The sequence below is a fragment of the Lynx rufus genome, unplaced genomic scaffold (assembly GCF_022079265.1).
Source record: "Lynx rufus isolate CCGP_SWC_20201006 ecotype Redwood Valley unplaced genomic scaffold, mLynRuf1.p SCAF_10, whole genome shotgun sequence".
Classification (NCBI taxonomy): domain Eukaryota; kingdom Metazoa; phylum Chordata; class Mammalia; order Carnivora; family Felidae; genus Lynx; species Lynx rufus.
The window spans coordinates 40,864,663-40,892,657 of NW_025814824.1; the positions used below are offsets into that span (position 1 = coordinate 40,864,663).

General features: G+C 37.1%; 1 protein-coding gene across 1 annotated transcript in view; it reads left to right on the forward strand.

Annotated features, from left to right (window-relative positions):
* Nucleotides 1–27,995, forward strand: part of CCDC171 (coiled-coil domain containing 171) — a 310,063-nt gene that overhangs the window by 106,691 nt on the left and 175,377 nt on the right. Inside the window, exons 12-16 of the mRNA XM_047064791.1 lie at nucleotides 11,795–11,901; nucleotides 13,676–13,765; nucleotides 14,822–15,022; nucleotides 17,586–17,753; nucleotides 19,326–19,514. Coding sequence (XP_046920747.1) covers nucleotides 11,795–11,901; nucleotides 13,676–13,765; nucleotides 14,822–15,022; nucleotides 17,586–17,753; nucleotides 19,326–19,514 — 755 coding nt within the window. The remainder of the gene's footprint in view (nucleotides 1–11,794; nucleotides 11,902–13,675; nucleotides 13,766–14,821; nucleotides 15,023–17,585; nucleotides 17,754–19,325; nucleotides 19,515–27,995) is intronic.

Below are 27,995 nucleotides of genomic sequence, written 5' to 3' on the forward strand. Positions count from 1 at the left end.
AAAGTTCTTCACACAGATGTGTCTGCATAGCTTTCTCTCTTGTCTATTTTATTTTATTTATTTCACATCCTTTTAAATGCGAGTGAGAGTTTTTATTTTTTTAAGAAAGCTCTACCCCCAATGTAGGGCTCAAACTTATGACCTCAAGATTAAGAGTTGCATGCTGAGATCTCACCCTATGAAGGCTACCCTCTGCTCACCCCATGTCACTTGTCTCCCTACCTCTCCCTTTTCCGCTCTACGTTTTTTCTTCCCTGTAGTCCTTATGGCTGTCCAACATTTCTAACACACTACATGGTGCACTTATTTTATCTGTATTAGCATTCTCCATAGAAACAGAACCAATATATATAGGATATATGTACTACTTCAGTATGGCAAGTAGGGAAGAATGCTTTACTTCCTTTTTTACCTCTTTGTAAAGGTATATATATATATCTATATATATATGTATATATCTATATATCATATATATGGTATATATATATGAGATATATATGATATATATGGTATATATATGAGATATATATATATAGGAATGGCTCATGTGGTTATGAAGGCTGGGAAATGCCATGACCTGTGTGTCATCTGCAAACTGAAGAACCAGGAAAGCCATTGGTATAATTCAGTCTGAATCCAAAGGCCTGAGAACCTAGGGGCTCCTGGAGTCTGAAGGAGGAGATGGAAGTCCCAACTCTAGAAGAGAGAATTTGCCCTTCTTCTGCCATTTTGTCTGTAGTGGGGTGTAGGGAGGCAATAGATTGGATGATGCCTGCCCACATTGGTGAGGGCATGTCTTTCTTTACTCAGTCTACTGATTCAGATGCTAATGTCTTTCGGAAACATCTTCACAGACACATACAGAAACGTTTTGCCAGCTCTACGTGCATCCCTTAGCCCAGTCTAGTTGACACATAAAATTAATCACTACAGTGTCCAAGCTCCATGAGGGCAAAGATCTTTGTCTCTTTTATTTGCTAATGTACTTTAAGCAGCTAGAACATTCCTTGGCACAAAGCAGTCACTCAGCAAATATTTGTTGAATATTAATGAATATAAGTGTGAATGAATTAGTATCAGGTTGAATGTCTATTTTGCATTTCAGTTTTTAAGGTTATAAAGGTAGTCATGGAGTCTCTTTCCTAATTATAAGGGTCTTTTGGGTAGCAGCCCATAAGGAGTAACCAGGAAGATTGACCTTAAGTGGAAAAGATGTACAATCTAAAATCGGCCATAGAAATGTCACCTTGATTGCCTACTTTTATTAGGCAAGATTGTCTTCATTTGCTTGAACAGGGATATTTATTTCCTATGTCTACTTTCCACCAAAACTGAAGTACTGTAGCTGTTCATATCTCCTTTCTTTTCTGGTGAAAATTCTTACAGCAGGGTGTGTATGGGGAGATATCCTTTCCCACTTTGAACCTATGCAGTCTCCCTGCCTCAAGTGTTTCTTCTAATACAGTTTCACCTCTGCCTGAGGATGTTAATAAACACATAGAATGTACTTTTTCCTTGGTTAGGTATGTGAAAAAAAAAAAAAAACTTTTCTTGTGGCTCAGTCTTGGATCCTCCTCAGGGTGCTTGATTTTTGTGTTGACTGAAATAGAACCCTCCGACCTTCATCAACCTTTCCTTCCTTGAGGAAATCATTTGTAATACTCTAGAGGTGTTCTTTTTCTTTCTACTGGAGAGGACCCTGGGAAATAATGGTAACAGAGTTTGATGCCTTTAGGCATATATACATCACCCAGGGATTGGGCAGTTTCAGGGACTGCTCTTAGGATAATCAGGGCAACAGATTGGACTTTTCCTCTTCTCTCTCCTGCTTTACCTCTTTAGTAAAGGACTATTGCCTAGATCTGGTATCTTCCTGATAATTTTTTTTTTCAACGTTTTTTTTTTTATTTATTTTTTATTTTTTTATTTTTGGGACAGAGAGAGACAGAGCATGAACGAGGGAGGGGCAGAGAGAGAGGGAGACACAGAATCGGAAACAGGCTCCAGGCTCCGAGCCATCAGCCCAGAGCCCGACGCGGGGCTCGAACTCACGGACCGCGAGATCGTGACCTGGCTGAAGTCGGACGCTTAACCGACTGCGCCACCCAGGCGCCCCATCTTTCTGAGAATTTTAATTGTCCTTGTGAACCCCATGGATAGTACTTTTTAACTGGATATTCATGGATCGATGAGAAGCTGAGGATGTCTATCAGAGCAGCACATAGGTCTCCTTAGTGTCATTTGCCAAATTCTTCTCACTTACTTCTCTCACGTCCCAATCCACAGGTGTACAGACCAAAATTGGCCTACTTCATCATGCTCATAGTTTCCGTTTGTAAAATCAAAGGGAGTGACTTTAATAAGAGTGCTCTAATGGGATCATTAATTAATCACACTGTTATGAAAGCTAAGAAATCCAAGATCTGCAGTGGGTAAGCTGGAGACTCAGGAGAACTGAGGGTGTGGTTCCAGTCTAAGTTTGAGTCAAAGGGAAGGAGAAGACCAGTGTCTCAACGTGAAGACAGACTGGCAGAGAGACAGAATTCCTTCTTATTGGGCCTTTTATTCTATTCAGACCTTCAGTGAAGATTGGATGAGGCCAGCCCACTCTCGGGAGGGCAATTTGCTTTCTCAGTCTACTGATTCAGATGTCAATCTCATCCAGAAACATCCTTATAGACACACCCAGAAATAATGTTTCACTGAATATCTGTGTCCCAGTCAAGTTTATGCATAAAATTAACCATCATATCCCCTTCCCCCTTACTCTTAGCCTGTGGTAACCACTATTCTACTTTCTGTTTCTGTGAATTTGACTACTTTAGACTCCTCATATGGTGGAATCATATAGTATTAGTCTTTTTGTGAATGGCTTATTTCACCTAGCACAATGATCTCAAGTTTCATCCATGTTATAGCATGTGACAGGAATCCTTCCTTTCTGAGGCCGAATAATATTTACATTTTGTTTGTCCATTCATCCATTGATGGACCTTTGGGTTGTTTCCACCTTTTTTTTTTTTTTAATGTTTATATTTGAGAGAGAGATTGAGAGAGAGAGAGAGAGAGACAGAGTATGAGTGGAGGAGGGGTAGAGAGAAAGGGAGACACAGAATCTGAAGCAGACTCCAGGCTCTGAGCTGTCAGCACAGAGCCCGATGTGGGGCTCGAAACCATGAACCGTGAGACCATGACCCGAGCTGAAGTCTGGCACTTAACCGACTGAGTCACCCAGGCGCCCTGGCTTGCTTCCACCTTTTGGCTATTGGTAATACTCCTCCTATAAATGTGGAAACACCTCTTCAAGACCTTGCTTTCAATTATTTTTTTTAAATTAATTTATTTTGAGAGAGAGAGAGAAAGCAAGGGAGGGGAAGAGAGAGGGGGAGAGAGAATGCAAGCAGGCTCCACACTGTCAGTGCCCTGCCTGACATGGGGCTCAATCCAACGAACTATGAGATCATGACCTGAGTCGAAATCAAGAGTCGCATGCTTAACCAGCTGAGCCAACCAGGTGCCCCTCAATTCTTTTAGATATATATGCAGAAGTGAGATTACTGGTCTATTAACTTAAAAAAAATATTTATTTATTTTATTATTCTTTCTGAAGTTTATTTATTTATTTATTTTGAGAGAGAGAGAGAGAGAGCAGGCAGATAAGGAAGGGGCAGAGAGAGAGGGAGAGAGAGAGAGAATCCCAAGCAGCCTCCACACTGTCAGTGCAGAGCCTGATGTGGGACTTGTACTCACGAACTATGAGATCATGACCTGAGCCGAAGTCGGACGCTTATCCAACTGAGCCACCCCGGTGCTCCTAAAAAAATATTTTATTTTACAATAATTTCTACACCGAACACAGGGCTTGAACTCATAACCCCAAGATCAAGAGTTGTGTGCTCCACCGACTGAGTCAGCTAGGTGCCCCTGGTGTATTAACTTTTATCACAGAACATTAGTGTACTAAGACATGCCTTGTGGGGTGTCCTGTTATTTTAGACTGCTCTAGTTTGCTTTAGACATACTACAGATTTTCCCCTGATAATCAAGGCCAATTATCCTGTATAGAAGAACCTTCTTTGCTCTTTGGTTTCCTGGTTTGAGGAGGCCAGAAATGATTAGGTGATATTCCCGGCTTGCATTTTAATGGAATGTTGGTATGTCTCATGCTGAAGCATTTCTTCTTCAAAAATCAAGACTTAGACCAAAAAAAAAAAAAATCTACAGTTTCTGGGATGGGAAAAGCATCACTAGTGAATCATTAGGTGTAATAGTGAGATGAGCCAGTCCCATTTCCAACATTTGATTCCAGGAACCATGAATCCTGGCTAGGGCAAAAACATACCACAAATTGATTGCTGACTCACAGCACAGTTTATATCCTGATGATATTATCCATTTCAACTATGCTGTATGCCAGCTACTTCAGAGTGATGGGAAACATAGTAAGACCAGTGAATTCTATAAAAATGGGCCATTTTCCATATTAATTTGCTGTAAATTGAGTTCCCTAGTTAGAAGCAGTGCTGTGTGGAGTCTGTAATTGTAAGGTGTCTTGTAAATTCACAGATGGTGGTTTCAGCAGAAATTTTATGGTCAGGGAAGGCAACTCTATACCCAGAGTTAGTGTCTACCTTAGTAAGACTAAAACATTCCATCATTCCATGATGGAAGTGACTTAGTAAAATCAACTTGCCACCAGGTGGCTGGCTGGTCTCCTAATGATGGTGTCATTTCATGGGTTCACTGTTTGTCTTTGCTCTTGATAGATTTAGCATACAACAGGGGCTGTACTCCTATCAGTCTTGGTGAATGGAAGTTCATGTTGCTGAGCCCATATATTGTCTCCATCCTTGCTGCCATGATCCTTTTGTTGTAAGGAAAACAAAGGTGGTAAGAACAGAGGAGGCTGGGAAAAGATGCTGGCTGACATCCACAGAATGCCTCATTTTGTCCTCCTGATTATTAAGATCTTTTTCTACTGGCTGGTCTCGGCACAGTGCCCATTCGGAGAGGTATACCCACATGCTCCTGCCCAGATCACCTTGGTACCAATTTTCCGGTTGTGTTCTTTCTGAAGCCCTGACCATTTTAGTAAAATAGTTAGCTACTATCCACAAATTGGTGTATATTTGCACTTTTGGTCATTCCAGGCAAAATAATAGTCAGGTCCATAACTTGTTTTTGACTACTGGGAGGATTTCACTTCATTGCTATCCTTCAGGGCCACCCTTGAGGGGGGTTGTAGTGCCACAACTGTCTACTTTTAATTAGTGCCAGCATATCATACAGTACTGTCTATATACTGAGCCCATTTTTTTCTCCCATTAGTCAATGGGTCATAGGAAATTTTTCATGGATTCAGGGTGTGGGTAAGAGAGGAAGTAATATAACAAAAATAGGGCCCATTGGAATCTGGACTATTTGCTCATGTAACTTACTTGTGTCTTCACACTGTATAGACCACTTTCATCTGATGATAGAGTGCTGTTGTGCGTGCCAAAATTTATGGATCGTGGATCAGACAATAATGATTTTATGATAGGCAATTCAGGTCACTTGGTAAATTGGTGGCCATGGATGTATTATCTGCTGAGGACTAGTAGCAAGTTTGATTTTTTAAAAATGTTTATTTATTTTGAGAAAATGAGAGAGAGAGGAGAGAGAGAATCCCAAGTAAGTTCCATGTTCAGCACAGAGCCTGGATGCCGGGCTTGATGCAGGTCTCAATCTCATGACTGTGAGATCATGACCTGAGCCGATATCAAGAGTTGGACACTTAACTGACTGAGCCCCCCCCCCCCCCGGGCGCCCCCTATAGCTTGGTTTTCGAGAAGAGAATAGTTATCTGTAGAAGATGACTTGCTTTGTTGCAACTCCCTGAAAGTTTACACTAAGATTCTGTAAGGACCTGCTTGAGCTTGAGCAGTCAGAATGCCATCATCAACTTGGTAGGGAGCTAAGTAGAACATGAGAGTCTTCTGGAATGAAAAGTTGATCAAGGTTCCTATAGACTGGATTGCGCCGGAGTTAATATAGCTCTGAGGTAAAGCTGTGAGGGTGTATTGCTAGCCCTGACAGCCGAAAGAAACTGTTCAGGTAGTTTTTTTTTTCAAAAAGGTTGGAAGAAATAGCTTCATTCCAGTTGCCAGGAAATGTATTGACCTGCTCCAGCAATGAAACTGCATCTTTCGCTGCAGCTGCACTTAGAATCACATGTGACTATGCTTACAGTAATATGCTGACATTCCCTAAGATTCATCTGTTTTCTGCACTAAGCCAGATAAGTTGAATGGTCATGTGGTTGAAGTCACCACCGCTGTATCTTTTAAGTCCTTAACAGAGGCACTAATCTCTGCAATCTCTCCAGAAAGGTGGCATTACTTTTGATTTACTATTTTGGTAGGTAAAAGTTCTAGTGACTTCCACTAGCTTTTTTTCTGTTTGGTTTTCCTCTGTAAATCCTTTAATGCTTGAGTCAGGTAACCAATATGGATATGGTGTCAGTTTCTGCATTTGTCTTTTCTTCATTATGGGTTCCAAACTAGGGAAATAAGCTGTGTTCAAGTACCTACTGCGCCCAATGGCGAAAGATCTGAGCCAAAATTCAGTCAGTCTCTTGACCTCTGTAAGCTCCTACCCTAACTAGTGAAGCATAATAGCATGTTAGTTCTTCAGGAATTAGTGTTAGTTCAGATCCAGTGTCTAGTTATCCCAGTGAATAACTCCCCTTCTCTAGTGCATAGTCACCTTGGCAAATGGTTGCATGTTTCTTTGAGGAAGGCTAGGAAGAAGATTTACAGTATGACCTTCTGGCAGTATGTTGGGGTTTCCAAACGGGACCCTACCTCTTGATTCAAGGGACACCTGGTCTATGAACTAGCCCAAGTCTGATAATTGACTGAGAGCAAAGACTCTTTTCTGAGTTGGTTTAAGTCCTACCTCTGGTAATCAGACTTAGAACTTTTACTCTTATACAAATCAGATAACATTTTATTTTTTTAAATAAATTTTTTTTTTAGTTTATTTATTTTTTTGGAGAGAGAGGGAGAGAGAGAGCAAGCGAGCATGGGAGGGGTAGGGAGGGAGAGAGAATCCCAAGCAGGCCCCCCACTGTCATTGCAGAGCCTGATGCGGGGCTCGAGCTCACGAATGGTGAGATCATGACCTGAGCCAAAATCAAGAGTTGGATGCTTAGCCAACTGAGCCACCCAGGCACCCCCCCAAATCATATAACATTTAAGTAGAGTATGTATCTTACTCCTATGAACACCATGATCAGTTAGCCAACACCTGTGATCTCTGTGGGTAAAAGCATTTTGTTTACTACTTTGATTCCATTATGGTAAACATGTCCATTTTGTTTCTGGAAGTTAAGTGCTACCACCTGGTCTTTGTCACTCCAGATACCATTGTCTTCATTGATTTCAGGGACCCAGGCTGATGGCTATTATCTATGGCCTTTCAGCTGCACAGAGCTTATCAAGCCATATAGAGCTAGCTCATGAAAGATTCTGGGACTCGCCTCACCAATACATTTCTCAGACATTGGTAAGGGAAGGTTTTGTTTTGTTTTTTGTTTTTTTTTTACTTTCCCTGGAGACATAGTTAGGGGTGGGTGAGCAAGACTTACATTATAAATATTCTCTGTATGTTAAAAAAGTTATAAGCCATTTTCCTTAAGAACTCCAGAATGGGTACCTGTGTTTACAAGGTAAGGAAGAAGTTTGTTTATGATCTCAGTGAATAAAGCAAATTGATATACAGAACGTAGTCTCAGTTTGAAAAGCATATCTGCCAACAAAATGTTTATATCTAATGCTTTTAGAGTGAAAAAGGAATTTTCTTGATCATCAATATATTAAATGTTTAGACTTTCTTAGGTGAAGGTAAAACCCATTTGTATGTTATTTTCTGTGTTTTACTATGTGATTAAAAATCCACATTAAATAACAGGGTTTTCTTTTTCCCCCTATTCTAAGGATGAACATGACTGTTCATGTTCTACATGTATTTATACATATATACATATACACACATATATGTAGTCTAAAAAAATCTCAGTCTTTTGTCTTCTATTGTCTCTCTGTTATTTCTTTATTATTATTATTTTTTAAATGTTTACTTAGTTTTGAGAGAGAGAGACAGAGTTTGAGCATGGAAGGGCAGGGAGAGAAGGAGACACAGAATCCAAAGCAGGCTCCAGGCTCTGAGCTGTTAGCACAGAGCCCAACGTGAGACTCGAACTCACCAACTGTGAGATCATGACCTGAGCCCAAGTCAACGCTTAACTGACTGAGCTGCCCAGGCACCCCATGTCTCTCCATTATTTCTTAATAATTCTCCCCTTTTGGAGTCTTGCAGGAGACTGAGGTAGATAAGAGAATGAATGTCTGAGAAAGTTGAAGAGATAGACTCAATTTAATGTTTCTGCTGTGGAATTACAGGGTACTGAAGTAATAACACTAGCTTCAAAAGCAGTGGTTTATTTGGGTCATGTAGAAATACTTAGTTTTTGAGCTTGTCTAAGAGAAAATATTTATTTATTTATTATTATTATTATTTTTATTTTAGAGAGAGAGAGTGTGAGAGGGGAAGAGGGACAGAGAGAGAGAGAGAGAGAGAGAGAGACAGAGTCCCAAGCAGGTCCCACACTTGGCGTGGAGCTTGACATGGGGCTCGATCCCATGACCCTGGGATCACGACCTGAGCCAAAATCACCAGCTGGACACTCAACTGACTGAACCACCCAGGCACCCCTGAAAGAAAACATTTAAATAGAGAGCTTGTAGCCATTTTTTTCTATCTTCTCTCTGCTATGGGCTATTCATTAAAAAAAAAAAAAGATTTGCCTTTATGTAATAATTTTAGGTAAGTCTATACCTAAGAAACATAGAAATTGGGTGCTATATATTAGGCTAGCAGTTTCTAATCTACCATGAGATAATGAAAGAAATATATGCCCTTGACAAGAGATTGATTAGTCCCAAACAAGATGGAAAATTTATTCTTCCCTGAGAACCTTCTCTGATAAGAAGCACAGCCAGTTGAGGTTGGCCTTTTCAGCCAGATAATTATGCCACAACCCTAGTGGAATTGTTAATCAGAGTCAGATTCAGGTAATTCGCCCTGAATCACAAAAGATAATAATGCTCAAGTAGGTGTCTACAAAACAAAATCATATTGTACATACCAGAAGAGAAGAATATCATTATAAATAATAAAACATTCACTGGGTTATGATATGGGTACACACACATGCATATATTTTTATATTTAATGTAAGTGTTATGATGTCTCGTAGTAATATGAAATAAAATGTGAAAAAAACCCCAAACAAACAAAAAACAAACAAACAAAAAATGTTGCCAAGGAACATCCAGAGTTGAAATGGTCTTAATATTAAAAGCGAGTGAGAGGGATTGAAGCAGATAGTGGTGATGTGCAAGTATAGGCTGGCATCCACGTACAGAGACGTACACATATAGACGACATTGGAAGGTTTTGAGTTAGTGCTGTTGAAGTATATAGTGTTCTGACACATTCTGTTCTTCATTTGGACTTTGACCTTTGAAAAGCCATTTATGACCACTTTTCAAATTGTTTTTTATTGCTCTTTATCTGCGTTTTTAGAGCTCCTTTTGATATCTTTAACTGTTTATTGTTTCTTGGGCCATGGTGCAGTGGTTATTATTAGGGTAAGTCAAATTAGTCAATAAGGTCCTGGGTCCTAGTGACCTTTTCTTTTTCTTTATAAGCCTTTTGCCATGTTAAGGAACCAGGAGCTATTTCTTTTTATGATGGATGTGGGTGACTTAATGTATACGTTGTACTTCAACTGAACTTTATTGTATAAACATTTTCAAGCAAAGAAACTTTATTTTATGTAGAATATAAGAATATGCATGGGTCAGTAAGGAGAGGTCATTTTGTCCCCTTACCCCTCAACACTCATATTAAACTGGTTTTATTCTTCTGAATTTCTAAGAGGAAGTTTTCTCCCTTATTGTAAAAGCCAGCAGATTTCCCGAGTGTCCTTGAATGATTTATTCATGGCCTACTTGTGTAGTAGCAAAAGAAAAGAATTATACATTACATTTTTTTTATCTTGTGCAAGAGCAATTTTTAAAAAAATATATTTGGTAAGACCTTTAATAAAATTTTTAATGAGTTGTCTTTCTAACTCATAGTAATTACAAAGAGTACTGTCTTCTCCATTATCATGGCTCAGAGCAGCGTCTTTTTTTTTTGCCCAGCTGGGATATGTGTTGCTTCTATATTACTTTTGGTTTTTAAGTTAAATATTCTTCTTCTGTTTAAAAAAAATCTAAGATGTACCCATACTTGAGATAGTGTTTAAATTATACCTTGATGAATATAATCAATTTATTAATAACATTTTATACAAAATTAAAACACTAAATATCAACAATGTGCTGAGATAAAGTTAGTCTGTCATTGAGCCCAAAATTTTTTCTTCTTTCTCTCCCCTTTTATTTTTGTTTTTCTTTCTTCCTTTCTTCCTTCCTCTCTCCCTTCCTTCCTTCCTTCCTTCCTTGCTTCCTTCCTCCTTTCCTCCCTTCCTTCCTTCCTTCCTTCCTTCCTTCCTTCCTTCCTTCCTTCCTTCCTTCCATTATTCTTCTTTCCTTTATTATTGCCTTCTTTCCCATCTTTCCAAAGTTCCAGCAATTGAATACATGAAGAATGGATAAATGATCTCATGTAATTACTGGCTTACTATCTTTCCTCCTCTTTTTAGACTGTAAATTCTATGAGGACAGATACCACGCCAGTCTTATTTACCTCCATGTATCTAATGCCTTGGATTAGTACATAGTAGGAATTCAGTAAAGTATATGAATGAATAATAAAACGTATATTATGAATGCTTCTTTTTGAAATCATCCTTGTTGAAAATATGTTTCTTGTTTATTGAAATATTTAGATTATAAAATATGCTAGGGAGAAATTATAATATGAAAAGAAAAATCTTTTAATAAGAATATTTTAAAATTTGCTATTTGTTTAACAGAAGTACAGTGGACAATCAATTTAAAGTGGTTTTTAAAACTAAACTTTTGATTATTTTGGATTAATCTTTTGAACTACATTTGACCATGTGACCTTGATTAGCTCAACTGACTTATGGCCCAACTAAATTAAAATAGTTTGAGGGCATAATATGGAAATACTCATATTTTTACAATAAGTATCAGTTTTAAGGGTTTTAATTGAAACATGATGTGGGCCTGTGTAGATAATAGCATTTTTATTATTTATTTCAAATTGTAACTTGAGAATTTTAAGGATTGAAGAATATTTCCAAGTATAACAGAAAATGATGTGCTCTTGGGTTCAGAAATTATTATTTAAGCAAAATAAGCCTGACTGATCAGAAACACAAGGACCAGAGTAAATGTATATAACTCCCCCAAACAATGTTAATATATAGACTGTTCATTTAATTGTTGGATAACAGGTATGCACACATACGTTATTTAGAAGAGAGGAAAAAAAGAAAAGAAAAGAGCTCACTACTAACTACAGTGTGGGCCTTTGTAAGGTATGAAGTAGCCATAAGTCTGAACTTGATATATTATGAACTTAATTTGATCACTTGTTTAGAAAGGCTATTAATACTTGGCTATACAGCAGTATACTTTGGAGAATACGACTCTCCTCGATGTTTCCTAATACCTTTTCAGCTCTATCTAATTGTAATCTCTCTGTTACTCTTTGCTTAGCTTTTGTCTCTTTGTGACTTTGGGATATATTTTCATCTTACATTTTTCTCTAGGCATCCACAAGGACAAAGATAAACCTCCCAGCTTCTCTGTTGTCCTTGAGACTTTGAGGCGTACCTTGACAGATTACCAGAACAAGCTGGAAGACGCGTCTAATGAGGTAACACTGGCACTGTTTGGCTCCACACATATAGCCTTCGGCCTGCAGCAGTGCATTCCCTTGCTTGTTACAAAGGTCAGAAAGATGGGGGATGTTGAATTGACAGCTTCACAGATACAAAAAATAATAAATTGTCCGTCACTGTTCTTTCTTTAAGTGTGGCCTAAAGTGGTGTCTCACTTACGTTTTCGTAACTCTGCAGTCACACTGTGATTTTCAAAGTTGCAAAGACTCTGTCGCTTTCCCGGCCTTCAAAATGTATCTATCTTGACTTAATAAAAAACTGCACGAGTCATCTGTGTTCATATGTTTCTATTTAAGTGTTAATGTGCTTTTATGAAATTAGGGATAGGTAGTGGAAATTGAGGCTGTGTCAATTATTTTAGGTTAAGATTTCTAGAAATTGAGAAAGTCTTAATGAAAAAAAGAGAGAAGTTCTCATTTTCTAAAGAACGTAAATGTTGTTAGAAGTTTTCAAAAACAAGCATCTGTTTGATGTAGCCTGCTAGTTTTTAATTTGCTGATTAAAAAATCTCGTGCTTCTCTTTATCATCTCATTTGTATTGTTTAATGTGTGGGTTGATAATTTTCTTGGGTATTAAAATATTTTATGAGTTTATGCTTAAAAATTGAAGAGTTTGTTTAGTTGCATCTTGTCGAATTAGAGAGTATGAAATAATTACATTAAACACAATTAGTTAGCAGAACAACAAACAGACTGTTCAAACCAAAGACAAGCCACATAGTATGGAATTTAGTGTTTATCCTTTTGTTTATTTGTTTCTTTCAAGCAATACAAGGCCATCATATCCTTATATTTCACATTTCAAAAGAGGTTTCTTTTGCTTTAGTTTACCAAGGTCAACGAAGGAGGAAAAGTGAGCCTTCTTAATGCCCTCTGTCATTGTTCAGAAGGCAAAAGCGAAAATGACCGCTGGAATAATTAAATTGCCGTAAAGAACAAATATTGCCAAGTCGCTCCCAGTGAGACAAGGCAACCTGTATTGTTAGTACTTTCTGAAACTCTTCTGAGGCCCAGGTCTGGAAGCTGCAGGGTAACTAGGAACATATTACCCACAGCGAATTGTTATTTGGGAGGATGAATGTCACATGATCCTCAGCACAGTTGAAAAGTCGACTCAGCAGGCTTTGGCTTAGTAATGTGCTTTGTTGTGAACCAGTGCCAGAGACAGCAGTGGGGAGACCAAGGGGGTGGCTGAAAAGAAAGCAAAAAGAGCAGTCTGACAGAAAGAAGAATGAACTGTCAAAGAAAATAAATCACAAGCGGAGCAGGACCAACTGATGACCTGCCACAAGCCTTCCCAGTAGGACTGCCTGTGACCGACCCTGAAGTTGTCATATGGAGGGAGAGACCAGTGAATACCCTCATGATGTATAGAGAGAACAGTCTTCAGCTCTGTCCTTTTTCTCTTTCCTTATAGATGCCACTGCTTTTGGCATGTTGGTCCAGGAGGATTTTAAGAATAAAGTTGTATTTGTTTACAGTAAGAATAAAACCCTTTATCCAGCCTTCGAGTAAATGCACAATAACATCACTGACATTTTAAGCTTGAACGCTCTCTTTTCTTTTTAGCCATGCGCACTTGTGACAGAAATGACATAGTTAACCAAAAGAAAGGATTTTTTTTAACTGTTAATCACTATTGGAACATTGGTATTTAAGTAATTGCATAAAAAACATTTAAAGATTAGCTTTTTTGAGTTACCGTCCTTGAAAAATACAAAAAAAGTAACTTCCGTTTTCTTTCATCAGCTAAACAGTGTGAATGATGCTAAGGAAAAAGCATCGAATGAACTCAGTTCTACCCAACAGAAGATAGAATCTCACACTAAAAATATTAAGGTATTAGGACTTAGAATGACTTTTTCTTTTTGTATTAAGAGACCCAAATGACTATCGAGGGAATATTTTAAAGTAGAACTATCTGAAAATGTATCTTCCTATTTTTTATTAAGTACATTTGGATACAGTTTTGAATTTTTATTGTTGATCAAAGAAACAAGAATGTTTTTTTCATTAAAAAAATAAAACTTGGTTGGAAATTATTTTGGTTAAAGGAAAAATGCATTTCCCAGATTTAATTATAATACCACAGACTGAAAAAAACGATTTAAGATTTAATGCCCAGCCTCAGATACATATTCAACATATTTTACATAAGCACATCAGTATTTGGAGTCAGTTTTCATCATTGTAGGGTGGAGCCATTGTTTTTAATGCATCAGGCCTAGTAACGGGCTGGGGCCGCACCTGGCTATGGTCCAGGACAACAGTTTATTTTATTCTCTGCACTGGTTTTATGTATTACATCTTTGCAGAATCATACTGAGGCAAGTGTGGGAGTCGGAATGTCTTTGTATTGCTTAATGTTGAGTTTGTCATGGACATACTTCAGTAGAGTTTGTTAATAAGGTTGAAGAAGAAATAATTCAGAATCTTATGTCCCACATACGAGATTTCTGTTAGAATTTGCATGTCATTGGGAAGTAAATGTTCTTATACGGAAGGTAAAAGATTTCATTTAAAAGTGTTATTTACATGTTATTAAAATGCTTTGAGCTACCAAGTTATTATTATTTTTTTAAATGATAAATTGAAAGGAAAAGTCCTTTTCAAAGAGCTTTTTGGAATTAGCTACCTTGGGAATATTTTATGTTTACATGTTAAAACTTAGCAGTTTTTTCCTAACTTTTGAGCTACAATAGCATACTTTAGAAAATACATTCAATCAAATACCTTAAAATGCCTAAGTATGTTTGGCACTGTAGTCAGATGCTTGCCTTTACGATTCTTTTATGGTAAAGCTTAGGAAGTCTTCATTATGTATTTTACATTTGCATCCTCGGCCCCTTTACTGGCCGGCCTTCATATGGTCTCTTTATTTTGTATCTCTGACAGGACCTTCAGGATAAACTGGCTGATGTCAGTAAAGAGTTAAGTCATTTACGCACTAAATGTGCAGACAGAGAGGCTCTCATAAGCACTTTGAAAGCGGAACTACAAAATGTGCTGCACTGTTGGGAGAAAGAAAAGGCTCGAGCGGCCCAATCGGAGAGTGAACTGCAGAAGCTTTCCCAGGCTTTCCAGAAGGATACCGAGGTATCACCTGAGACAGGATGCCTGGCAGGAAAGGCCTTCGCTAATCTCGGTTTTAGAAATTTACATACATCACGTGGCTATTTTTACTTAATTCAAAAAAATTTAATTTAATTCAAAAAAATTGTTCTGAGCCAACCGTTTTGAAATAGTCATGCCAGTCGCAAAATCGGTCACTCTTTCACTATCAGGTCATCCTAATTTGGAGAGAAGTGATAGAGTTTAACCCCTCGGTCACTCGTGCCACTTGTATCCCCAGCACTTACGCTCCTGATGGTCCTTTCAAAGTTTGCCTATTTGCCACTGACAAAACTATTTTTTATTTCAGTAGTTTAGCAGCTGAACATGGTGGGAATATGTTTCTCATGATCAGAAAGAACCAGACTTGGCTAGTGGTACTTCTGTTTGCAAAATGTGAATATGGACAAGCCACACAGCTTAGTCTCTCCACATCTTTCCTTATTTGCAAAACAGAAGTAATATCTGCTCTAATAGACAGTCTCCTTACTCTTTACAATTACAGGGTAGTAACCAAAATGTGGAAAAATAGAAGTCACCCACAATATTAAACCTTTATTTGGATGCCCTCGAGAGTTGCCTATGCATTTTTATTTATTAATAAATTCTTAAAATATTATGGCAAAACTTTTATATTCTGTGTGAGGCTGGGTGAATGGAATTGTTATCTTATATGTTCTTTCACCCATGGGATATAGAGCTAGTTTAGCTAGTATGGAGCTGGTTTATCTGAGTCTTCCTGCATATTGAGTTCATTACTCCAACAAATATGGACATGAATGCCAAGAGAGTAAAAAGGAAACATTCTTTCCACTCTTCTTACAGTCTGGGATTTAAATTGTGTCCACATGAAGGGGCTGGAATTGTTCTACACATCAGATAATGATTAAAGTAAAGGAAACTAGAAGCCTGACTGTATTGTAAAGTCAGCATGTCTACAGCATTGTGGTTGGGTTCAACATGTGTGAATTGATTTTGGATCTTGAGATTCTCTTTTCACGCCAAATGGATGATTATCATGCATGGTTTGTCACAGCCCAAGCAAAAAGGACATAATGGCGACACAATGAATTATCCTTTAGGATGAACTTGATCACTTGGCAAAATGTGGAGGGTGAAGACCTTTAGTGCCTGAATATCACATTTGGTTAGTTGGATTTAATAAGGTTTTTAAGTATCTCAACCCAGTTGAAAATGCAAAAGACATCTTTAGTTGCTTAAAAAAGAAAAAGGCGTAACATATTTATGAAGATTCTTCTGATATCCTAACTCAAGTTAGTGGCTGTAACTACATATTAAAATTTTTTGGCTTTAAATTGTTATATTGGGAAAAAGTAAGGTGTCATCTAGAGACAATTAAAGATACACATTTTGATATATATGGAAAAACTTTCCCCACAATTTATAAACACAAAACCTTTGCATATGCTAGATACAGTTATTCTTGTCTAGAAGGTTAGCATTTCTATTTTTCCCCCCTCAAATTTCCTTCTTTTAAAAGTTTTCTTTTCTTGCTGGTCTATTAAAAAAATCTTGAGGCAACTTATTATCTACATAAAATATCCTTTTGCAGCTTTACAATTGCCTTGTCTTGAGTTCCACTCTTTGGCAGTTTATAGATGAAACACCTTATAAAGAGAGCCATTTGGCACGTTAGTAAATAAACTTTTTGTGTGTTCAAGATGGGATCGGCTTTTTACTGAATTCTACGGCATAGTGTTTCTAGGTCGTTAAACAATGGATGGTTTAGTTACTACAATGGCAATATAATTTTAAAGAACTTTTTATTGTATATTTCTAATTGGACAGTTTTGGAAATATGTCTTGGGCAGCCATGTCCATTTCTTTTTGCCTGTTACTTTGTAATATTTAAACACCTGTAAATGCTCAATGTGCCAAATACTATATGAACTTACAGGGAAAACAGATGAACCCCTCTTCCATATCTTTCATATCACTGTCTGCTTTGCCTAAGGGGCTTGGGATAGATTTCCTATAAGAGGTAAGCAAACTGGAATCTCTGGGGGAAGAAGAAAGCTGAGTAATTGTGTACATGTAAAGCACAGATATTGTATAACTTTGTCTTCAGTGGAACTGAGCAACAGTCTTCTCTCTATATTGGTTTTTTTGACTTAAATAACATCTGTTTGGGCAGATGTAAATATGAAACTGTAGAATGACTATACCGACATCTACTTAAAAGGGCTTAGAAACAATTAGTCCAGACATGTCATGTATCTGAGAAAGGTGATGTCTGAACAGGCACTTAGGTGACATCCTCAGTAGTAACAGAACTGGGGTCAGAACCCTGGTCTTTTGGCTTCTAGACTTCAGATTTTTGGTTTTGAATACCAAGTTTAATCAATTCTAAGTTTGTATCTGCTGTGTAGTTTTGAATGTAAGAAAAGTACCCAAAATGACAGTATTCTGAGACTTGAACATTTTAATTCCTTCTCAAGTTTTTGAAACAAATGCTTCCCCGTGCATAGTGTGTGTTTTACTTCTTACAATGTGGATATACTGGAATTATTATTTTTTTTTCTCACAGGAGAAGCTAACCTTTCTTCATACCTTGTATCAGCACTTGATAGCAGGCTGTGTGCTCATAAAACAACCAGAAGGCATGCTGGATAAATTCTCGTGGTCCGAGCTCTGTGCAGTCTTGCAGGAGAATGTTGATGCCCTGATCTCAGACCTCACCAGGGCTAATGAGAAGGTAACTGTCCTCAGGCACCAGATACCTCTATTAAATTCAGTGACATTTGTCCACATCACAGTATCATTAAGAGGGGCTGACATTCATCTTATTTCAAAAAGAATTTGGGTGTTAATAATTCAATACCATTAATTATGGCTTGTCTACAACTCAGTTTGATGCCATTGCTGTGGGCATGTAAATGTGACTGAAGTCTGTATGAAGTCTCTAAGCTCCACACTCTGTGCAGGACATGCTAATACTACTAGCCAGTATTAGCCACAGGGACCTAATTAAAAGAAAATAAATTAATCTTACTGATGAAGCAATTCAAAGAACTTAGTCATTTACATTAATAAACCAACTCTTTATGTTAGCATAAAATAGAAACAAGATACAGCTATTCAAAAACATGATCTTAAAATTTTTGCTCAGGAAATAATGAGGTGTTACTTTAAAAGCACTTAAAAATTTAAAATTATGTTTATGATATTTCTTGAATTATAATAAGATGTGTATTACAAAACCCTTTCCGTGCTGTAGCATGTGAGAGGTATACACGGTAGGAGAAAACAGTAGACTCTTAGGATCACTTTACCATTCATGAGCCCAGAAATTCAGTCTTTCAAAAAATTTTTTAAAAAGCCCTATTTTGGTGATGGAAAATTAAAATGGCTTAGCAGACCAACATATTTCACCATTGAAGATATCAGTTCTTATCCTGGGTCTATTGAACTGGTCAGAACTATGTTATGTGGTCCGGTTTCCAGATCTTAATTGAAATGGCACTTGCTCTTATGGGACGTGAAGAGAAAAACTTACCTAAGTTGTTGTTGTTGTTGTGGTTGTTGTTGTTGTTTTTAACTCTAATCTGTTGAATTAATGAAACAGCATCTTGGCCTAATTTTAGACTGAGGGCATTTTGCCTTGGTTCGATTGGCAAATAAAACCACGGGCACTGAGAAGTAGGATTGAGGAAATGAGGGAATACATTGTGAGAAGCCCAGATGCTGTTCATGATTGTGAATGTGTGTATAATGGGTTTGAAAATTACTGGCAATTAAAATGAGTACATGTTTGAACCCTCTGAGATGGTATTATGTTTTAACAGTTTTTCATAGTTTTGAACATCATTAATTGTCGTACATCTCAGATGATTTTCTTTCCAGCGTTTGGAACGTGAAATAAAAAAATGGTTGTACTGTTCTGTTTTATTATATGTAAAATGTTTGTAGATTTGTAAATCTCATTGAAATGCTGTTTCCCATTGAAGAGCTTTGGTTCCAGAAATAAGAATAGTCTTCTTAATTTTCTCAGTAAAGTTGATTCTAGAGTGAGTAACTTTATTAGAAAGAGAAAAATGGTTTGTCATCTCAGCATATGTGCATATAAATGACACCATATTCTTCTAAAATATGATTATTTGCCCTACCGATTTCTGTTTCTTAATTTTTGGGTTTTCATTTTAACTTACAATTTTTATGTGAGCTTAAGGAATGAATCGTAGGTGAAAATTTTGGATGGTTTTGGGGGAGATGTACAAAGAAATGTTTTGTGAGCCTATCTCATTCTCTGTTGCATTTCCCTGTTTAGATAAGTCATCTGGAGTATATCTGTAAAAACAAGTCTGACACAATGAGGGAGCTTCAGCACACACAGGAAGACACTTTTAACAAAGTGGCAGAACAGATCAAAGCCCAAGAGAGCTGCTGGCAGAAACAAAAGAAGGAACTGGAGTTGCAGTACTCCGAGCTCCTCTCTGAGGTGCAGAAGAGGGCACAGGTATGCTTCTCCCGCAGAGCTTTAAAAAACGGGCTGATCAAATATTTTACTATTTCAGGTGTTTTCTTTTAGTACCAATGCCAAATCCGTTTGGAACTTTTGAGAATGCCTAGAACTTATTCTGCACACATACATGTGATCATGCAAACACATACACATACTCACAAATGCATGTGTGTGTGCGTGTATATGTGTGTCTGCATGTGTATTAAGGATTGTCTTATAGTTAAGTTGGGAAGTAGGTTTCTGGTTAAAGCACCTTAGAATGCGCTGATCAAGTAAATGATAACATTGCATTTCCTTTATTTATTTTTAAAATGAAAGGTTAAGAGATTTGGTCAAATGTCAGTTTTAGTCTAGATAATCCTTTTGTCCGGTTTATTACACTTGTGGGGGTTCCTATATGAACCATCATTTTAATTCATTTGGGGTTGAAATTTGTTATACTTCCTAATATTATATAAGAACTAGAGTTATAATTGTAGACCCTGTAGCAAAATCATTCACTGTTGGATGAATTATTTTTTTTTTTTATGTTGGATTCGACTGAGAACAGAAGTTTTGGGTAGTTAACATAGCTGTATTTTTCCCTATATAAATTATTCTCATCATAATTTATATTGTTAACTGTCATCCTTGCCCAATCAGGAATAACATACAAAGATAGTGTATACTTTTTTTTGGGGGGGGTATTGACTTTGATAATAGTTCATGTGTTCCTAAGATAAGATGCTTAGGACTCTGATTCAGTGTTTAACCTCTTTATTTGGTCCATAATTACATCGTTTCATACTTCTATTGGCAAGCTTAATTAAAAAATATTATTTTTGTTTGTTAATAGTTTCAGGTTGCTTAAAATAAGACCATTCTGCTTTCCCAAACATGTGAACTTATGCCTTCTTCTATGAATTTGAATGAATTAATACACTCTCTAAAAGTAGCTATTTGTTGTGTTCAGTGTTGCAGGGTGACATGTGATATGATCTGCATTTCGAGGTGCCTGGGTAGCTCAGTCAGTTAAGCCTCTGACTCTTGATTTTGGCTCAGGTCATGATCTCAAGGTTGTGAGATGGAGCCCCACCTCCGGCTCCCTGCTGACAGGCGGAACCCAGTTGGGACTCTGTCTTTCCCCCTCTCTCTGCCCCTCCCTGGTCTCTCTCTCTCTCTCTCTCTCTCTAAATAAACTTAAAAAAAAAAAACAACTTAAAATATTTCATTATTCCAGAAAGTTCTTTTATGCCCTCTTTCAGTTTCCACTCCATGGGCTACCATTGTTCCAATCCTATCATCATAGATTACTTTCACTTGCCCTTGAGTTTCCTCTCAATGGAATCATTCAATATGTAGTGTTTGGTGGTTGGCTTAATTCACTCAAAATAGTGTTTTGATAGTCATCCATGTTGTTGTGTATTCACAACATGTTGGTAATTCATTCTTTTTTATGGTGAGATAGTATTCTATTTTATAATTACACCACAATTTGATAGATTGTGAGTGGATGGATATTTGGGTTGTTTCCAGTTTTGGGCTGTCGTAAATAAAATTGCAGCAAGTATTATCGTATGAGTATTTTGTTGACGTAAGTTTTCCTTTCTCTTTAAGAAATGAAAGTTAAGAGTGAATTTGCTAGGTCATGGTGTAGGTGTATGTTTATAAAAAAAACTATCAACATTTTTTCCATTTTTCCAAAATGGCTGTATCATATTATATTTTCATGACCAATATATGAGAATTTCCATTGTTCTACATCCTCTGCAATATTTGGTATTGTCAGTCTTTTAAATTTTAGTCACTCTAGTTGTTTTAAAAAGGTATTTCACTGTGGTTTTAATTAATGTTTTCTTGGTGATTAATGATATTCAGCACTTTTCATGTTCTTTTTTTTTTTTTTTTTTTTATTTATTTTTGGGACAGAGAGAGACAGAGCATGAACGGGGGAGGGGCAGAGAGAGAGGGAGACACAGAATCGGAAACAGGCTCCAGGCTCTGAGCCATCAGCCCAGAGCCCGACGCGGGGCTCGAACTCACGGACCGCGAGATCGTGACCTGGCTGAAGTCGGACGCTTAACCGACTGCGCCACCCAGGCGCCCCAGCACTTTTCATGTTCTTATTGGTCATTCCTATATCTTCTTTTGTGAAGTGTCTCTTCAAGTGTTTGCCCATTAAAAAATTGGGATTCTTTGTGTTTTTATTATTGATTTGTAAGAGTTCTTTAGATATTCTGGATATAAATCCCTTGTTGTACATATATATCACAGATATTACCTTCCAGTATCTCACTTGTCTTTTCATGTTTTAATGTTTCTTTTGATGATCCCAAGTTTTCAGATTTTGATGAAATGCAACCTACAAATCTTTTTCTCTTTTGAGTATTTATTTTTATGTGGCAAGCAATGTTTCTATACCCCCAAGGTTGTTAAGATAATCTCCTAGTGTTTCTTCTGGAAGTTTTAAAGTTTTAGCATTTATGATTAGGTCTGTGATCCATCTCAAATTAATCTTTGTATGTAATATTAGGTAGAGGCTGAGGTTCATTTCTGCCCTGTATTTATTGTTCCCACACCATTGTTCACGACTTTGCTTTCCTCATTGACAAGCCTTGATCCCTTTGTGAAAAAAAAAACCTGACCATATATAAGAACCACAGATTTGTTGTGTATCCCTATGGTTTTGCCTCTTCCAGAATGTCATGTAAGTGGTCCGTACAGTCTTGCCTTTTCCAGAATGTCATATAAGTGGAATCCTACAGTATGTAGCCTTTTGGGTCTGACTTTTGTTTCACTTAGCAAAATATGTTTGGGAATTATTCATGTTGTTGCATGTATCAGTAGTAGTTCATTCCTTTTTACTACTGAGCTATATTCCATTCGATGGATACCATTGTTTGTTTATACTTGCTGATGGGCCTTCGGGTTGTTGTTTTTGTTTTCTAGCAATTATGACCAAGGAAGTTTTAAATATTCATGGATAGGTTCTTGTGTGATCATAAATTTTCATTTCTCTTGGGTAAATACTTAGAGGAGTGTGATTTCTGGCTATATGGTAAGTACCTATTTATATGTTATATAAATGGTTCTATGGTAAGAAACTATGAAATTGTTTTCCCAAGTGGCTGTACCATTCTGAGCTCCCTCTAGCAATGTAAGGGAGTTCTAACTGCTCTGTATCTGTGCCAGCATGTTGTTTCATAATTTTTTTTGTCTTTTCTAGATATTCTAGTAGGCGTGTAGTGATTGTGGTTTTAATTTCTGTTTTCCCTAGTGAATAATAATGTTGAGCATTTTTTTCATATGCTTATTTGCCATCTGTGTGTATGCATGGGTGAATTATCTGTTCGCATGTTTTGCCCACTTTTTTAAAAAGTTTATTTATTTTGAGAGAGCGAGAAAGAGAGAGAGTGCGAGTGGAGGAAAGGCAGAGAGAGAAGGAGAGAGAGAATCCCAAGCAGACTCTGAGCTGTGAGCACAAAGCCTGATGCAGGGCTTGATCCCACGAACCTGTCCAATCAAGAGTTGAACACTTAAGTGACTGAGCCACCCAGGTGCCCCTTTTTGTGCCCCCCTTTTAACTGGGTTGCTTAGTTTCTTGTCGCTGAATTTTGAGAGTTGTTTATGTATTCTGGATAGAAACCTTTTGTCAGATAAGTGATTTGCAAAAATTTTCTCCCATTCACAAAAAGGTCCTTTTTGCAGAGCAGATGTTTAAAATTTTTATAAAGTCCACCTTATCAATGTTTTTCTTTTATGGATTATGACTTTAGTGTTGTATCTAAGAACTCTTGGCTTAGTGTAAGGTCATCAAGATTTCCTCCTGTTTTTTCTTCTATAGGTTTTGTAGTTTTAGGTTTTAGAAATAGGTCTATGATTCATTTTCAGTTAATTTTTATAAAGATATGAGGTATGGGTTGATGTCCATTTTTTTCATGTGGATATTCAGTGAATCCAGGACTATTTGTTGGAAGATTATCCTTTCTCTATTGAATTGCCTTTGTACTCTGTCAAAATCCATTTCCTGTATTTGTGTAAATCTATTTCTGTACTTTCTCAACTGTTCCATTTATTTATGTGTGTGTTCATTTTTAATACTATACTGAGTTGATTTTTGTAGCTTTTTAGTAAGTCTTGGAATTAGGAAGTATGATTCTTCAAACTTTCATCATTTCCTATCAGTTTTTTTAATTGGATAAATTTAACATGTAACCTTGTATAAATTTAAGGTTTATATTGTGTTACTTTGATACATTTATATATGTAATATAGTTGCCATTGTAATGATATTTATCACATTACATACTTGCAGTACATTATTATTATTATTGTTCAACAAACTGTACATTTAATCTCTATGGCTATTTTAGTACTCATTACAAGTTTATACACTTAAACAGCATCCATTTAACACCCCTACTCTCTACTCTTCCATTTCCTGGTAACCACCATTTTATTTTCTGTTTTTTTTTTTTTAATTTTTATTTTTAGCATGTTTGGTCTTTTAAGATTCCATGTATAAGTGATACCTTATAGTACTTCTCTTTGTCTGGCTTATCCCATTTAGCATAATGTTTTCAAGGTCCATCTGTGATTTTGCAAATGATAGGATAGCCTCCTTTCTCATGGCTAAGTAATATTTTATTGTGCATATATATCACATCTTTTTTAATCCACTCATCCATTAATGGGCATTTGGTTGCTTTCCTATCGTGGCTATTGTCAATAGTGTTGCAATAAACATGGAGGTGTGTATCTCATCGCATTCCTGTTTTCATTTCCTTTGAGTATATTCCCAGAAATGGAGTTGCTGGAATGTATGGTAGGTATGTTTTCAAGTTTTTGAGTGACCTCAATATTGTTTTCCATAGTGGTTGGACTAATTTACATTCCCATGTTCTCGCCAGCACCTGCTGTCTCTTGTCTTCTTGATGATAGCCATTCCAGCGGGTATGAGGTGATATCTCAGCGCGGTTTTCATTTGCATTTCCCTGATGATTAGTGATGTTGAGCATCTGCTCATGTGCTTTTTAACTATTTTGATGTCCTCTTTGGAAAAATGTCTCTTTAGTTCTTCTGCCCATTTAAAAAAACGAGAGTGTTTATTCATTATTAAGTTGTGTTAGTTCTCTGTATATTTTTGGATATTAACCCCGTATCTGATATGTGGTTTACAAAAAATATTTCCCATTTTGAAGGCTACCTTTTTATTTTGTTAGTTTCTTTTGCTGTGCAGAAGCTTCTGAGTTTGATGTAGTCCTGTTTGTTGATTTTTGCTTTTGTTGTTTGTGCTCTTGGTGTCAGGTACAAAGAATCATTGCTAAGTATCAATGAGCTTCTTTCTTATCTTCTAGGAGTTTCTTGGTATCAGGTGTTATATTTAAGTCTTTGATCCATTCTGAGTTAACTTTTGTAAGCGGTGTGAGTTAGAGGTCCAGGTTCATTATTTTGCATGTGTTCCTCTAAATTTCCCCGTACCGTTTGAAGAGAATATCTTTTACCCATTGGGTTCTTGGTTCTCTTGTCGAATATTAGTTGACTGTATATGCTGAGATTTAATTCTGGGCTCTCTGTTCTGGTCTATGTGTCTATTTTTGTGCCAGTATCATACTGTTTTTATTACTATGGCTTGGTGATGATATGATCTTATATGTAGAAAACTTTAAATAACCAATCAAAAAACTTCTTGGATTAATCAATGATTTCAGTAAAGTAGTAGGTTAACAAAATCAACTTACAGAGATCATGAAACATTAGAAAAAGAAATAAAGAAAACTATCCCATTCACAAAATACTTAGGAATAAATTTTACCAAGAAAGTGAAAGATCTGTAGGGAGAAAACTCTTAAGACTTTGCTGAAAGAAATCAAAGACACAAACAAATGGAAAGACACCCTGTGTTCATCGATTGGAAGATTTCGTATTGTTAAAGTAGCTGTACCACTCAAAAGCCATCTACAGATTCAGTGCATTCCCCATCAAAATACCAAATTCATTCTTCACAGAAATAGAAGAAACAATCCTAAAGTTTGTATGCAAACACAAAAGACCCCAATAGCCAAAGCAGTCCTGAGAAAAAAGAACAAAACCAGAGATATCACACTTCCTGATTTCAAGCTATCCTATCAGTGTTATGAACTCACTTCTTTTATTCTAAATGTGCAAGAAAGCATAGCAATTCATTTTTCTAACTAAGGGGATCAGTTATCACAAATGCTAGTTTTTTTTTTAAATTTTTTTTTTTTCAACGTTTATTTATTTTTGGGACAGAGAGAGACAGAGCATGAACGGGGGAGGGGCAGAGAGAGAGGGAGACACAGAATCGGAAACAGGCTCCAGGCTCTGAGCCATCAGCCCAGAGCCCGACGCGGGGCTCGAACTCACGGACCGCGAGATCGTGACCTGGCTGAAGTCGGACGCTTAACCGACTGCGCCACCCAGGCGCCCCATTACAAATGCTAGTTTTTAAAGAGAAGCTCTTGGGGTGTCTGGATGGCTTAGTCGGTAGAGCATGTGAGGCTTGATCTCAGGGTTGTGAGTTTGAGCCCCATGTTGGGTATGGAGATAACTTAAAAATAAAATCTTTAAAAAAGAAAAGAAAAGCTCTCACTGAAGACTTTTTTCTGAAGGATGTGTAACACCGTAGGCTTTGATCCATGAGTAGGCAAATTGAAAGTATCATTTTCATTTTCTTAAAAGTACATTAATAATATAAATTGTCATATTGTTTATATTATTTATACATATGTTTACATTTTTATAAATTGTAATTGAATACACAGCAGCGATTCCTTTGGGTTTTGTATTGGGTAAACTGCTATTATAATGCATATTACAGGCTATACATTTTATTTTAGGAAATTTTGTTATGAGTATTTCTGCATTTCTGCTTTTTTCCCCTCAAAGCTGCAATGCAAATTACGCTATTTTCATTTTATATTACTTAATGTATTTTCAAAAATTATGTTGATAAGAACATAAAGAAGGAAAACCCACAGTTGTGCAGGATTGTAGGTTCTAGAGGATGTTTGGTGTTAGATGAACCTGGCCATTACAAGGGGCCATCTGCTGGAAAACACATGACTTATCTATAGCACCCTGTGTTTGATGTTTAGTTCTTGTAAGGAAATGGTTAGTAAAAGACAGGTGGTTAAGTAAAAACCAGTTTTTGGACTCGAATTGCTTTCATCTGAAAAGAACACAGTAGAGTTATTTGCAAGAGTTTTGACTGTGTAAGCTTTAAAACAATTAGTACAAATGCTATTAGATAAAGGATACTTGTAGGACAGGAGCCTTGGTTCTAGTATCTCAGAATGTTTTTAGCGTTCGGTGAAATGTGCTAGCCACATGGTTGGGAACTCTCAAATTTAAATACTCTGGAGCTGTCACGTAAATACATCTCAAGCATGTGTGCCTACTGAAGCCTCTGAGCCGAGTGCCACACTACATGCCCTTACTGAGTTTGCTTTTGTAATCTTAGTATTTCTGTTCTTAAAGCTTTTCTTTCTGAAAAAGCTGGAGTTACTGGCATAGCAGCGTCCTTAGTAAAAGTAAAGGTTTTTTCCCCTATCAGTTAAGTATGGTTAGCCTTGATGTAATATTTATTGTAAACACTTTAGGTTTGTTTGACATTTTAGTAAAATCCTCCTATATCACAAAATCCTACCTTTGGCAGGAAATCTGGGTTAGTGTTATTAGATGTTGAAACTTTTTCTTTTTAATTGAATTCCAAAAATAGTCAGAGCTCAGCTTGTTTATATTATTGGAGGTGATAGGTTATACATGCCTGCCTGGAATGGCTCACAGGGAATTAGTTCGACCCTGTCGTGGACACAGGAGCCACTGATGGACTGAGTTGGCGTGAAGGGGGCACCTCTAACGAAATAGTTCCAATAATTTCATTAACACAAAAATATCTGCTTCTCAAATAATTGCTTTAGAAATTGTTTTTCTTCTTTTTTTAAAAAAATTGTGGTTTTACATTTATTTATTTTTGAGAGACAGAGAGAGACAGAGCCCAAGTGGGGGAGGGGCACAGAGAGAAGGAGACACAGAGTCTGAAGCAGGCTCCAGGCTCCGAGCTGACAGCTCAGAGCCCGATGCCGGGCTCGAACTCACAAACCGTGAAATCATGACCCGAGCCAAAGTCGGACGCTCAACCGACTGAGCCTCCCAGGCGTCCCTAGAAATTGTTCTTCTTAAAAAGGCTATGAATTGAATTTGCCTAATGCTCAATAGATTTTTCAACATTTTTTCCTAACTTTGCATGCCTCCTCTGACTCGAGCCTTACCACAACCATGCGAGATAGGTCATTTAAGAATCATTTCTAGTTTGCACATGGAGAAACTAAGGTTCAGAGAACTGATGCCACTTATGTGTTTAGCGAGAAAGTTCTGGAGCTGGGATTAGAATGTAAGTAACAGATGTAAACTATTCAGCCTCTTGCTTGGCATTCAGAAATTGCAAAGTGAATGTTATGTGCTTTTTTTTAA